General features: G+C 41.2%; 1 protein-coding gene across 1 annotated transcript; it reads right to left on the reverse strand.

The window, feature by feature from the left end:
- Nucleotides 1–3481: 3481 nt before the first annotated feature.
- LOC143958034 (olfactory receptor 1G1-like) lies at nucleotides 3482–6759 on the reverse strand. Its single transcript, XM_077467481.1, has one exon. The coding sequence runs from the start codon at nucleotides 6746–6748 to the stop codon at nucleotides 5747–5749; it is 1002 nt and encodes a 333-aa protein (XP_077323607.1). The 5' UTR covers nucleotides 6749–6759; the 3' UTR covers nucleotides 3482–5746.
- Nucleotides 6760–15333: the final 8574 nt, after the last annotated feature.

Consider the following 15333-nt stretch of genomic DNA (forward strand, 5'->3'; position numbering starts at 1 on the left):
AATGTATTATGATAAGAAAGAAATCCTTTATTGATGGGTCTCACCCTTACCACCCAAAGTCTCTTTGAGGGAACTGTTTGTTAATGACGCCTTGCCTATATAGAAGTTGACCTACATAAATAGAAATGGAAAAACAATAATAATAATAAATTTGAAAAGATTTAGTTGCCTTGGATGGGTCAGTAATGTGCCCAAACATGACTCTCCTTGTCTCCTTCTTCCCCTTCCTACCCTGCCCCCTTCTTTCTTCCCCCTTCTTCCTGTCTCTTATTCCAACCTCCCTTATCTGCTGAGTTATCTGAAATTAACCATCCAGATTGGCTTACTTGCTATTTGGGGTACAAATGCTGTTTTTGTATACTTATAGCCATACCTTTAATATTGTTTGGTTGTTTATGTTACTTATGCCACATGTAATAATAAATAAATCCTAATGTATGGATAAAAAAAAAAAGGAAAATGTGCTAAATTTTGATGGATTTTGGGATGCATTCCTCAGAAAACATGAGTTTTACATTAGCTTTTCTAATCTAAGCCCTTGTACACACGGTCGGACATTCCGACAACCAAATCGGTCGGATTTTGTCTGACGGATTTTGTCCGAAACTGTTGCATACACACGGTCGGACAAATTTGTTCAGAACGTGATGACGTTATATCATTACGAAGGGACTACGTTCAGGCTAGTAGCCAATAGCTTTTGTGTAGGAATTTGATCTGAGCATGCATGGCACTTCCGATCTGAATTCTCTACACATGATCGGACAAGGTCCGATCGGATCATGTTGTCGGAAAATTTTACTGACAAGTTGGAAAACTTGGTCCGTTGGATACTCCGACGGAAACAGACCGATGAAGACCACACACAGTCAGATTATCCGACAAAAAGGTCCGATTCGACACATTCCATTGGAATCTCCGACCGTGTGTACAAGGGCTTATGGTCTTCTTTGGCATTTAAAAAGTCCTATTTATTTAGTAAAAATTGTTTTCTTTTTTTTCTACTGTAGGAGATGCTGTATAGAATGATCACCCATCCTCCCACTGAGTACAATATATTGCTTATCAACCATAAAGATCCAACATATACCAAAACCTACACCGGGGTTCCTGTACTTGGGAGAAAAAGGAGAAAATAATTTGGTGAAAATATTTGAACAGGTATTATACATTGCTCATAAATCAAACGAAAACTGCATTTTTTCAGATTTTTCTCTATTTGTCTGTTTTTAACCACTTCCCGACCAGCGCACGACGATGTACGTCGACAGAATGGCACGGGCAGGCATATTGGCGTACATGTACGTCCAATATTCGTTGCCGCCGTGCCACCGGGAGCGTGCCGCCGGCGGCGCGCTCCCACGCTGGTCGGGACCCCCGTGAGTCCGGTCGCGGGACCCGCGGACTCGATCGCCGCGGGCATCCCCGCGATCGTCTCACGGAGCGGCCGAATGGAGGAAATGCTGTATAAACAACATTTTCCCATTCTGCCTAGCAACTAGTGACGCTGATCTCTGCTCCATGTGATTGGAGCAGAGATCAGTGTACACTAAATGAAAGCCCAACCCCCCCACAGTTAGTAACACACCCTTAGGAACACTTAACCCCTACACTGCCACCCACTGGTTAACCCTTTCACTGCCAGTGTCATTTACACAGGAATCACTGCATTTATATAGCAGTGATTACTGAATAAATGACAATGGTCCCAAAAATGTGTCAAAAATGTCCGATGGGTCCCCGACAATGTCGCAGTCACAATAAAAATCGCAGATCGCCGCCATTACTAGTAAAAAAAAAAATAATAAAAAATTATTAATAAAAATGCTATAAAACTATCCCTATTTTGTAAACGCTATAACTTTTGCGCAAACCAATCAATATTCGCTTATTGCGATTTTTTTTTACCAAAAATATGTAGAAGAATACGTATCGGCCTAAATTGAGGGAAAAAAATGTTTTTTTATATATTTTCGGGGGATATTTATTATAACAAAAAGTAAAAAATAATGCGTTTTTTTCAAAATTTTCAAAATTGTCGCTCTATTTTTGTTTATAGCGCAAAAAATAAAAACCGCAGGGGTGATCAAATACCACCAAAAGAAAGCTCTATTTGTGGGAAAAAAAGGACGTCAATTTTGTTAGGGAGCCATGTCGCACGACCGCGCAATTGTCAGTTAAAGCGACGCAGTGCCGAATCGCAAAAAGTGGTCTGGTCTTTGACCAGCAAATTGGTCCGGTCTGAAAGTGGTTAAAGAATCTGATCTGAGTATTTATAAATAATTTGTTCTAATGAAAAGCCTTGTAGATGCATCAAAATGGTAGACATTTTAGTCACAGAGTTATTTTGAGGATAATCAAAATGTACTGAAACGGCTACATTTGGTCTGTGGGATACAATGACCTCTGGTCATGCAATTGTAAGTACAAGTATGAGTCCCTGACATGTTTACATTTTATAAAGGACATTACTAAGAATTTTAAACAACTGAAAATGTCCCGGAAATACAAAAAATGTCAAAGTTTCCAATGATATTTTCATCATGATGCCTGGATCAACTTTAAGTGATAATAAGACCTCATAAGTGCCTCCATGAGATCTTTGTTCCTCAGGCTGTAGATCAGAGGATTCAGCAATGGGTTTGGCTTTGATGAGGCTTTGGTGAGACTTCGTGAGGCTTAAAGGAGGCTTCAACAATCTCTACATCTCAGTATTTAACTTCTATATTTCACTATTCCGATACTTCCTAATACGGCATGCTGCTTGGTTCTTCAAGCTGATCCAATCAAGAGCTTCTTACTCCATATGACTTTTCGAAAATTTCTTTCATCTCTGTATACTTACCCTCTCTGTTTACTTTCACCTAAGATTGGTCAATGGTAGGAGCAGTCCAAATGTGACCTTCCCAATCTGGATCGAAATGACTGGGAAGACTTGAAATTCTTCCAGTAATGAATTGATCCAGATTCAATTCTTACATAGGATCTCTCCCCAAAAGACTCCTAGCTTTCTTCATTGCCAGGTAGGTAGCCCCTGGAACATATTTGCACATTTTGGACTTGCACCAAATTGCATCACTTTTGGACAGCAGTATATGGTACTATAAATACTCATTTGCACCTGACCCTACTGATATCTCCTGCGTTGGCCCATCTGAGTATACACAAGGATGAGCAGAGACCTCATCACATTAAATTGTTAATTTCATAGTTAATGTATTATGATAAGAAAGAAATCCTTTATTGATGGGTCTCGCCCTTACCACCCAAAGTCTCTTTGAGGGAACTGTTTGTTAATGACGCCTTGCCTATATAGAAGTTGACCTACATAAATAGAAATTGAAAAACAATAATAATAATAAATTTGAAAAGATTTAGTTGCCTTGGATGGGTCAGTAATGTGCCCAAACATGACTCTCCTTGTCTCCTTCTTCCCCTTCCTACCCTGCCCCCTTCTTTCTTCCCCCTTCTTCTTGTCTCTTATTCCAACCTCCCTTATCTGCTGAGTTATCTGAAATTAACCATCCAGATTGGCTTACTTGCTATTTGGGGTACAAATGCTGTTTTTGTATACTTATAGCCATACCTTTAATATTGTTTGGTTGTTTATGTTACTTATGCCACATGTAATAATAAATAAATCCTAATGTATGGATAAAAAAAAAAAAGGAAAATGTGCTAAATTTTGATGGATTTTGGGATGCATTCCTCAGAAAACATGAGTTTTACATTAGCTTTTCTAATCTAAGCCCTTGTACACACGGTCGGACATTCCGACAACCAAATCGGTCGGATTTTGTCTGACGGATTTTGTCCGAAACTGTTGCATACACACGGTCGGACAAATTTGTTCAGAACGTGATGACGTTATATCATTACGAAGGGACTACGTTCAGGCTAGTAGCCAATAGCTTTTGTGTAGGAATTTGATCTGAGCATGCATGGCACTTCCGATCTGAATTCTCTACACATGATCGGACAAGGTCCGATCGGATCATGTTGTCGGAAAATTTTACTGACAAGTTGGAAAACTTGGTCCGTTGGATACTCCGACGGAAACAGACCGATGAAGACCACACACAGTCAGATTATCCGACAAAAAGGTCCGATTCGACACATTCCATTGGAATCTCCGACCGTGTGTACAAGGGCTTATGGTCTTCTTTGGCATTTAAAAAGTCCTATTTATTTAGTAAAAATTGTTTTCTTTTTTTTCTACTGTAGGAGATGCTGTATAGAATGATCACCCATCCTCCCACTGAGTACAATATATTGCTTATCAACCATAAAGATCCAACATATACCAAAACCTACACCGGGGTTCCTGTACTTGGGAGAAAAAGGAGAAAATAATTTGGTGAAAATATTTGAACAGGTATTATACATTGCTCATAAATCAAACGAAAACTGCATTTTTTCAGATTTTTCTCTATTTGTCTGTTTTTAACCACTTCCCGACCAGCGCACGACGATGTACGTCGACAGAATGGCACGGGCAGGCATATTGGCGTACATGTACGTCCAATATTCGTTGCCGCCGTGCCATCGGGAGCGTGCCACCGGCGGCGCGCTCCCACGCTGGTCGGGACCCCCGTGAGTCCGGTCGCGGGACCCGCGGACTCGATCGCCGCGGGCATCCCCGCGATCGTCTCACGGAGCGGCCGAATGGAGGAAATGCTGTATAAACAACATTTTCCCATTCTGCCTAGCAACTAGTGACGCTGATCTCTGCTCCATGTGATTGGAGCAGAGATCAGTGTACACTAAATGAAAGCCCAAACCCCCCACAGTTAGTAACACACCCTTAGGAACACTTAACCCCTACACTGCCACCCACTGGTTAACCCTTTCACTGCCAGTGTCATTTACACAGGAATCACTGCATTTATATAGCAGTGATTACTGTATAAATGACAATGGTCCCAAAAATGTGTCAAAAATGTCCGATGGGTCCCCGACAATGTCGCAGTCACAATAAAAATCGCAGATCGCCGCCATTACTAGTAAAAAAAATAAATAATAAAAAATTATTAATAAAAATGCTATAAAACTATCCCTATTTTGTAAACACTATAACTTTTGCGCAAACCAATCAATAATCGCTTATTGCGATTTTTTTTACCAAAAATATGTAGAAGAATACGTATCGGCCTAAATTGAGGGAAAAAAATGTTTTTTTATATATTTTTGGGGGATATTTATTATAACAAAAAGTAAAAAATAATGCGTTTTTTTCAAAATTGTCGCTCTATTTTTGTTTATAGCGCAAAAAATAAAAACCGCAGGGGTGATCAAATACCACCAAAAGAAAGCTCTATTTGTGGGAAAAAAAGGACGTCAATTTTGTTAGGGAGCCACGTCGCACGACCGCGCAATTGTCAGTTAAAGCGACGCAGTGCCGAATCGCAAAAAGTGGTCTGGTCTTTGACCAGCAAATTGGTCCGGTCTGAAAGTGGTTAAAGAATCTGATCTGAGTATTTATAAATAATTTGTTCTAATGAAAAGCCTTGTAGATGCATCAAAATGGTAGACATTTTAGTCACAGAGTTATTTTGAGGATAATCAAAATGTACTGAAACGGCTACATTTGGTCTGTGGGTTACAATGACCTCTGGTCATGCAATTGTAAGTACAAGTATGAGTCCCTGACATGTTTACATTTTATAAAGTACATTACTAAGAATTTTAAACAACTGAAAATGTCCCGGAAATACAAAAAATGTCAAAGTTTCCAATGATATTTTCATCATGATGCCTGGATCAACTTTAAGTGATAATAAGACCTCATAAGTGCCTCCATGAGATCTTTGTTCCTCAGGCTGTAGATCAGAGGATTCAGCAATGGGTTAATGAGAGCAGTTATGACTGTAGACAGTTTGTTTAAATTGACCATATTGCTGGAAGAGGGAACAAAATAAATAAAAAGTAAGGAGCCATAAAATATGGAGACCACGGTGAGGTGTGATGTGCAGGTGGAGAAGGCTTTCCTCTTTCCAGTCTTGCTACGGATTCTAAGGATGGTACTGAAAATAAAGACATAGGGAAGAAATGTCAAAAGAAAGAATCCCAAAAAAAGACTACCGCTTAATAAGAATAAAACCATTATGTTTATGAAGGGGTCAGTACATGTAATTTGATAAAGGTGTGGAAGGTCACAAAAGAAGCTGTGGATGGAAGTTGTTCTGCAGAAGGACAACCTGAGCAAAAGTAAAGTATGAACCAAAGAGACAGAACACCCTGCACCCCAGACCAGAGAGGCCATACGAGTACAGACCCTCCAAGACATCATTAGTTTGTAATGTAGGGGGTGGCAGATGGCAATGTAGCGGTCGTAGGACATAACTGAGAGCAAGAAAATTTCTGAGCAAGCAAAGGAGATGTAGAAAAAGGCTTGGGATATACAGGCAGGAATGGATATTGAACGTCGTTTTGTGACCAAATCAAAGAGCATCCTTGGTGCCGTCACTGATGAATAGGACATGTCCAGAAATGCCAAGTTGGCAAGAAAAAAATACATTGGGTTGTGCAGATTGTAGTCAGTGAGGACCAAGAAAAAAATAAGAAGGTTTGTGATCAGAGTCATCAGATAGATGAGAAGGAAGAGAACAAGTAGTCCATTCATGGTCAGTGGATGGTCTGATAGACCCACAAGAGTGAAAAAGGAAATCTTTGTCACATTTCTCATATTATTCTTTTTTTTTATAGATCTGAGGTTTAAAATGAAAACCTGTACGGTGTACCTACACATTACACCCAGTTTTACATGTGGGCATTTTTACCAGCGAATGATTTATTCTTATATAAAATGTTGGCATTCCCCTCAGGACAGTCTGAGGTGCTGTAAGAACACAAAGCTGAAAGTCTCATAAAAGGTCTCCTAAGATGTCATTTATAACACCTTGGGAGCCCCTTTTCTATAATTGAGAACAGTCATTAAAATTTTAATTTAGAATCCACTGAAAGTTTTTTTTTACCTTTTTGTCACCTATTTTATTTATTATTTAGTGGACAGAGTGATATAAAACACTATAAAAGGAGCACTACTTTTCTATTTGCCTCCATCATTTTGTAGCTAAATTTTATAAGGGTTGTCGATTAAAAACGTAGTTGAATCCTACAGCTGATAGTCAGTAAGGAAAGTAAATAACAACATTACAATGATCGAAAACTGAAGCAGGGATGACACTTCCAGATATATATTTATATTACCTGGCAGGGCGGATAAAACAGCTACAGACATGGATAATACAGTAAAGAGAAGGAGGAGTGGAAAAGTACCTATTGGAAATACTCCAGGTAGAGGATTTAGTGGTAGGATTGGAGGCACAAACAGCAAGGCTACCTAAAATTAACCACTTCAGCCCTGGAAGGATTCACCCCCTTAATGAACAGGCTATTTATTGCGATAGAGCACTGCGTCACTGTAACTGACAATTGCGCGGTCGTAGAATGCTGTACCCAAGTAAAATTTATATCCTTTTTCCCCACAAATAGAACTTTATTTTGGTGGTATTTGATCACCTCTGCAGTTTTTATTTTTAAACTATAATCTAAAAAAGAGCGACAATTTAAAAAAAAAAAAAAAAAATATATATATATTTATTTATTTTTATTTTTTACTTTGTACTATAATAAATATCCCCCAAAAAATGTAAAAAAAACAAAACAAATTTCTTTATTAGTTTAGGCCAAAATGTATTCTTCTACATCAAAATAAAAGGGGGTAATCACTCTAAGACCTGAAAGATAAATATAGTCATCAAAAATATAAATAAAAAAATCACAAGGCTGCTGCTCAACTGTGGGATACGCACACAATCAGTAGAAATAGACTAAAAAGAGCTGCACCAAGAAATAAAAGTAACTGTCACAAGTGTCAACAAACACCACTACATTCACCATAAAGTCTTTCACTTATTATATTAATAAAAGTCCATAGTAGAGAAGTTTTTTTATATTGGAAAATCGCTTAGCTTCAAATGAACGCACCACAGTGATTCCACACGAATATCAAAAATGTGCCCCACCACCGACAAAAGACTGCGCTTACCAGATGGTAAAAGCATAAGGAGCGTTATGGTAAGAGCCAATCGCAACCTCTCGCCTGTACCAAATGTCTTGCTATCCCAGGGGCGACACTTCATGTGCTGTACGTCATTGACGTGCTCCACACTCCCATTCCCAAACAATATGCTTTTGTTGGGAAGAAATAGCTGCTCCTTTCTCCAGAGTGATTACAGCTATCAGTCTGGAGATAGGAGCAGCTATTTCTTCCCAACAAAAGATAATTGTTTGGGAATGGAAGTGTGGACATCTGGTACAGGCGAGAGGTTGCGATTGGCTCTTACCATAACGCTCCTTGCACTTTTACCATCTGGTAAGCGCAGTCTTTTGTCGATGGCTTGGCACATTTTTGATACGTGTGTGGAATCACTGTGGTGCGTTCATTTGAAGCTGAGCGATTTTCTAATATAAAGAAACATCTCTACTATGGACTTTTATTAATATAAGGTAAAATATTTTGGTAAAAAATAAGCCTATATTGGTAGGTTTGCACAAAAGTCATTGCGTCTACAAAATAGGGGATAGATTCATGGCATTTTTTATTTTTTTTTAAAGACATTTTATTGAACAATAAAAGGTGTACATACAATAAGTCAATGGTAAGCATAAAGTATTGCAAGAGCAAACAAAGCACAATGCAGAACATTACAATGCTTGCGATGTAAAGACACAAACCTGGTCTACCATATAACATAAAGCTCGAACAGAAGCAACTGTATATAAACAACCTGTGGTAAGAGGAGGAGCAATTCCATAAAGCATAAATTCAAAAACCATAGCCACCAATTAACGGTTGACATGTTATTTGTAAACACAGCACTATGTAATCAAAAGGCAGTGGATGGAGTTGGGTAAAATCGTCCTTGCCAAACTGTTTAGATTCATCCTGAAGTACGCAATTAGTGAGACAAGGACATGCGAAGGGAGTTGTGTAGGTACAGTGAACAGTGATCTGCAAGAGCAGAAGAAAGAAAAAGGAGAAAGAATACTAGGGATGAAATCGTAGAGACTAAAAATAAAAGGGGATTAGGTGAAGAGGAAAAACAAACCGACCTGGACCAGCCAGGCCCCATATCTGTGTCAGACATATTCAACGGGTCAGGGAGTCAGAGACAGTAATCTGGGGATGAACGGAAAAGTAACCAAGATGACCAAATGCAGTTAAATGTAGAAGGGGTATGATTCGCCTGATGTATCAATTCCTCCATCTCGGCTGTTTTGTTTATGCGGTGGAACCACTCCTCTAGTGAGGGGGGACTTTTTGTTTTCCATTTCGCAGGTATGCACATATTCGCGGCCATGATCATGTGCATGGGTAAGGAGCCAATGTAGGATTTTTTGGGATGGGCCGACGCATGAAAGAGGAATTGATTAGGGGAGAACATCAATGGGCGAGTGGAGAATTTTTGGGTAATTTTGTGCACTTCTTGCCAAAAAGGTTTAATTAAGGGACAAGACCACCAAATGTGTTCTAGGGTACCAGGGTTTGCTTGACACCTCCAACATTGAGGGGAGACGGATGGGTAGATGTGATGCAACTTGAGAGGTGTGTTGTACCATCTGGAGAGTAGTTTGAAGGCGTTTTCTTGCACACAAACATTTCGGGAGCCCTTGTGTGCGACGCGGTATGCAAATTCCCATTCCTTGGGGGTAAGGCTCGATGGCAGGTCTCTGTTCCAAGCTTTTGAGGACCAGTGTTCTTGTGTAGGATGATCTGGGAACAGCAAATTATACGAAAAGGAGATCAAGTGCCTCTGTGGTTCAGCAAGTGTGCATATATGTTCGAAAGGGGTTAAGGTGCGAGTTCCCTTTAGGGCGTATTGGGTTGAGGTCAGGAAATGTCGCATTTGGTTATATGTCCAAAGAGATAGACCTCTGTTTAGCATATTCTGAGATAACTCTGTGAAGGATAAGAGGCGCTTACGGGCATAGAAATCTTTGGCCAGGATCATGGGATGGGGCCATAGGCCATGTAAGAAAGAGGGGTGCATGCCAGGTGTAAAGGCCGGGTTGAGTTTCAAAGGTGTTAACGGTCCAATGACCGAGGACAACTGGAATTTATTACAAGCGTATCGAAAAGCAGAAAGTGATGTAGCGATCAACGGGTGGGAAGAATAAATGCGAGGAACATGAGTGGGAATTAGCCACAGGGTTTGGGCTACTGGAATAGGATCTAGAGATGATTCAAGTTGGACCCAATCTTTAGTTTTTAGGTGAACGTTCCAGTCTATTATTCTGGTGAGGTGACACGCTAGATAATATTTGTGTATGTCTGGTAAACCTATACCCCCCTGTGTTTTTGGAGTTGTGAGTCTAGAATAACTCAGTCTAGGCCTCTTGGCCCCCCAGATAAACGTTAAGCAAATTTTTCGAAAGGAAGCAAAAAATGATTGAGGGAGTGAAATAGGTATAGTTTGGAGTAAATAAAGGATTCGTGGTAAAATATTCATTTTAACGATTGCCGCTCTACCAAACCAGGAGAAAAGGCCTTTGGACCATTTCTGAAGATCGGCAGAAACTGTTTGTAGTAGTGGTTGGAAGTTAAGTGAATACAAGTTAGCCAGAGATGTAGGGAGTTGTATTCCTAAGTACGGTATACTGGAAGGGTTCCATTTGAAGGGGAAATTCCTTTGACATTGGGAGCATTGGTTTTCAGTCAGGGAAATGTTTAAAGCCAGGGATTTGTTAAAGTTAATCTTTAAGTTAGAAATTGTGTGGAATTGGTCAAGAATCTTAAGTAAGTTAGGTATTGACGTTAAGGGTTCCGTCAGAAACAGAAGGACATCATCCGCGAAAGCGGCGACTTTAAACGTTCTCCCCTTCACATCAACACCTTTAATATCTGGGTGCGCTTTTATTAGTCTTAATAATGGTTCGAGGGTAAGGATAAATATAATCGGGGATAGTGGACATCCTTGTCGGGTGCCGTTGGAGATCTGGAAGGCATTCGACAGGTGGCCGTTGACTTTCACCCTCGCCGTGGGGCCTGTGTATAGCGTATTAATAAAGTTGATTCATGGCATTTTTATTATTTTTTTCTTTTTTTACTACTAATGACGGTGATTAGCGATTTTTAGCAGGACTGCGACATTGCGGGGGGCAGATCAAACACTTTTGACACTTTTTTGGGACCAGTGACATTTATACAGTGATCAGTGCTGTAAAAATGCACAAATTTCCGTTTTAAATTACGCTGGCCGGAAAGGGGTTAACATTAGGGGCAATCAAGGGGTTAAATGTGTTTCCTAAGGAGGTGTTTCTAACTGTGGAGGGAGGGGACTGACTGGGGAAGGAGAGAGATCGCTGTTCCCAATCACGAGGAACAGCTGACCTCTCTCTCCTCCTCTGTCAGAACGGAGATCTGTTTTTTTTACATTGACGGATCCACGTTCTTGCTCTCTGTGGAGCGATCATGGGTGGCCGGTGGACATCACGTGCATTGACTCTGGCACTGCTCCACAGGATCTATTGCATGACGTACAGCTATGGCGATAGAGCTGACCTGCTGCCGTATAACTGTGGCGGCTGATCAGCAAGTGGATAAGATCCCCATGTTTACAATGACATGAGTGGTGTGGAAAGAAGCTAAGGGAATAGTAGGGTTTAGGGATATTCCCCAGGAAATTCCCATCTGGAAGAATCCATCATTTGAACAGCTGAGAGGAAACCCAGATGGAAGCTTCTGGAAACCGAAAGGTGAGGTTGTATTAGAGCAGGTGTGTGAACACGGAACTATGCGAACATTTGAATACCTGAATAAACAACATGATTTATCACATAAACATTTTTATAAATATTTAAAATTAAGAAATGCCTTGCAGACGCAATTTGTCAAGTAGAATCTTAAAGAGGAGGGCCGGTTTAAAAAAAAAATTTAAAAGTCAGCAGCTGCAAACACTGTAGCTGCTGACTTAATAAGCCGACTTACCTGTCCAGGGCGCCCGCGATGTCGGCCGCCGAGGCCGACCCATCCCTTGGCTCTTGGGTCCCGGCGCAGCCATTCGATCTAAGGGAAACAAGCAGTGGAGCCTTGCGGCTTCACTGCCCGTTTCCTACTGCGCATGCGCGAGTCACGCAGCGCTTTGTGAATGGGGCGCGCTGTGTTCTGGGACACACAGTTTCCAGAACACAGCGCGACCCATTACCCAGAAGATTCCGCACGGAGGAGAGAAGACCGAACATCTCCACAGAGGAGGAAGAGGCCGATTAGGATGATGTGCCTAGCAACAGGCATTTCTGGGTTTTTTTTCATTTTTTTTTTCAAATTTTTTATGTATTTTTTTTTTTCAGGGTGGCCCTCCACTTTAAGATAAAAAAAAAACCCTTATAGGAATGTGAAGTCACAGGGGCCAAAGGGGCTGATATCAATATTGTAATCACTTCTATTACAAGCTAAAATAGGCAGACAACCATTGAGACTGGATTCACACCATCGCCGCATGTGGCTCCCAGCAGGGGTCCGGTGTGTCCCAGTTCACCATTTCAGGTTCGATCTCAGTCCAAATTTTTGGCTAAATTTGGACCTGAAACGTAACAAAAGACGCACAAGGCTCCTGTGCAAATTCTCAGTGGAGCCGCAGAGGATATATGTGAACTGGCTCCATAGAGAGAAGATCAAAATCTTCTGCTATAGTGAATTGGATCCGGGGAAACCCCATCCAATTTGCAATGGTGTGAACCCGGCCTCTAAGTACGAGACAAATGTCAGGTTTTGATCCCAGAAATAACAGATAAGAAATGGAAGGAGATATGCTCCTCGCACTTGTTGGCATCGCCAATAGATAATAACAAGATTACACAATTGTATATAATGCACCAGATATATCTTAGCCCCATTAGACTATAAAAAATTGGTAGAATGCCAATATCAGAATGTTTGTGATGTCATCAAGATTAAGCAGATTTCTGCCATTTGATTTGGTCATGTAGGGAGGTAATGGGATATTACAGACATGGATAATACAAAAAAGAGAAGGAAGAGTCAAAAAATAAAACAATTATCTGAAATGATTAAAAGACCGGTGCCTTGTACCCCTGAATTATGTTTGTTGGGGGTGTTGAATGATGAAGAACGGTCAGGACATGAAAAAGAAAAAAAAGCCTAGAAAGCAAATTGCTTAAAGATGGATGGCAGTTATAAATCCTTCTATCAGAGAATGGATGAATGCAGTTAATCATATCATAGCAAAAGGTATATATGAAAGTAGGGGAAACTTACAGAAATATCAGAAAATTTGGAGTAAATGGTGTAGTATGGAAGGGACTAGTGAGAGATAGAGTAGATGAACAGAATGATGAATGTAGAAAATTGTAAATGTAATTTTTATTATTACGTATGTGTTTGATATGTAATAAAGTGTATGAAAAAGTAAAAAGAAAAGAAAAAATAAGGAAAGTTAAAATTTACCAGGATCAACAGAGTTTGGTAGAAGCAACAACAGTCCAGTTCCAATTCAGAAACCAAAAGAAAAAATAATGCAGCGCTTAAAAAAGAAAATCTGCTCATAAATATAGACAATATTGTGATAATGTCCACCACGTGTAAACTGACAGATATGTGGTAAAGACCAAATGGTCTGATGAATCCGGACAATGTCCGTGAGTTATTAATTGTAGGCCAAATGTTTCAGATCTTTTAATTAAAATTAGTAAACAATTGAACACTCACATATCAATCAAGTATTAATGGCATAAGATGGCACAATGGTGATAGCGGCACTTCTACCAACGCGTTTCATCTGAATAGATTTGATCTGGGGTATAAGTTATAAGGATTAACAGCCAAAAGTAGTACAGCTGCTAAAATTAATTAACCCCAAATGGGCTACCCAACCCCCAGAGGATTTCATGTCAGACACCCGCTCCAGGGAAACTTCCGGGGTTTTTGAACAAAAAGGGGGGTTATTTTATAACACATTTGAACCCCCAACCCCTTTAATGGCACTCCAACCATATGCCCCCACTCGAAGACCAGAATATGCCCGCCAACCACCAGACCAGGGTTGTTTCAACTGTGGTCAAATGGGACATTGGAAGTCCAATTGTCCCTACCGTAGGGGCCAAACGGGACCTTGGGGGAAGGGAAATGGACGAAGGCGTTACCCTAACGCCTTTTCTTCAACTCCACAACATCAACGTCCCCCAACTTACCAAGGACCAGTGTCAGGCCCCAGATATCACCAGCCCTATCAAGGACCCCAAGGACCCCCTCCACCTAACAATGCCGCCCTTCGTGTTCCACCACCCCCACCAGCCCCTATTCCCATGCAATGGCCTGCCACCCAACCCTCAAGCAGGACATGGGGCTGCCTGGAGTATGTCCCTTCCCTCAGCCTGGTATGTTACAATGTGTCCTGGAGGAGCCTACCCCAGGTGATCCTGGGTGTAGATGGAAAACGCATTTGTTTTCTCATTGACACTGGTGCCACCTCTAGCTCCATCAATGATGTGACCTTTGACACGCCACAATGTTCTGAGGGAAGCTCCATAGGTATTAATGGGACTCCTGTTACCCACCCTATCACCCCACCCTTATCAGTAACCACCCCGGAGGGGGTGCTACTTTGCCAACAACGGTTTGCCATCCTGCCCCAATGCCCAGTCTCCCTGATGGGAAGGGACTTAATGTCCAAACTGGGAGTGGTGATCAAATTTGATCCACAGGGAGCAGTAACTGCCAGCTCCGCACTCTGCGACTTACAAGGCCCAAAGAGACAATCCAAAAAAGGGTATTTTGTACTCTTACCTGCCTCCCTGGAAACCCATGCTAGTTGGGCAGAGAATAACGCGAGTGTAGGTTTCATCCCATGTACCCCTTACACCCCCCAAATGCGCCCAGACTCAGTACCTGTTTTTCAAAAACAATATGCACTACATTCTGACAAAATTGAGGGGATTACACCCCTCATCAATAGGTATGTAGCCATGGGCATCCTGACACCCGTCATCAGCTCATGGAACACCCCCATATACCCAGTGAGAAAGGCAAGCGGGGAATGGCGCTTGGTACAGGACCTCAGGGCAGTCAACAAAATGGTGGTTCCTCTCCCCCCTCTGGTCTCAGACATTGCCTTTATTTTTTCTTGCATACCGGCAAAATCTGTGGCCTACACAGTAATTGACTTAGCTAACGCTTTTTTTAGCATCCCTGTGGATCCACTGGCCCAGCCCATGTTTGCTTTTTCTTGGGGGGGGGCGGGGAGGGGGCAACTGACCTGGACCCGCCTACCGCAGGGCTATGTGGACAGCCCGGCAGCCTTCTCTATGGTA

The sequence above is a fragment of the Lithobates pipiens genome, unplaced genomic scaffold, assembly GCF_037356315.1.
Source record: "Lithobates pipiens isolate NorthernLeopardFrog02 unplaced genomic scaffold, aLitPip1_a1.2 Scaffold_56, whole genome shotgun sequence".
Taxonomy (NCBI): Eukaryota; Metazoa; Chordata; class Amphibia; order Anura; family Ranidae; genus Lithobates; species Lithobates pipiens.

What these genes read in the sequence shown, in the direction of transcription:
- LOC143958034 (XM_077467481.1), bottom strand. Translation starts at nt 6,748, where the DNA reads ATGTGTAGGTACACCGTACAGGTTTTCATTTTAAACCTCAGATCTATA.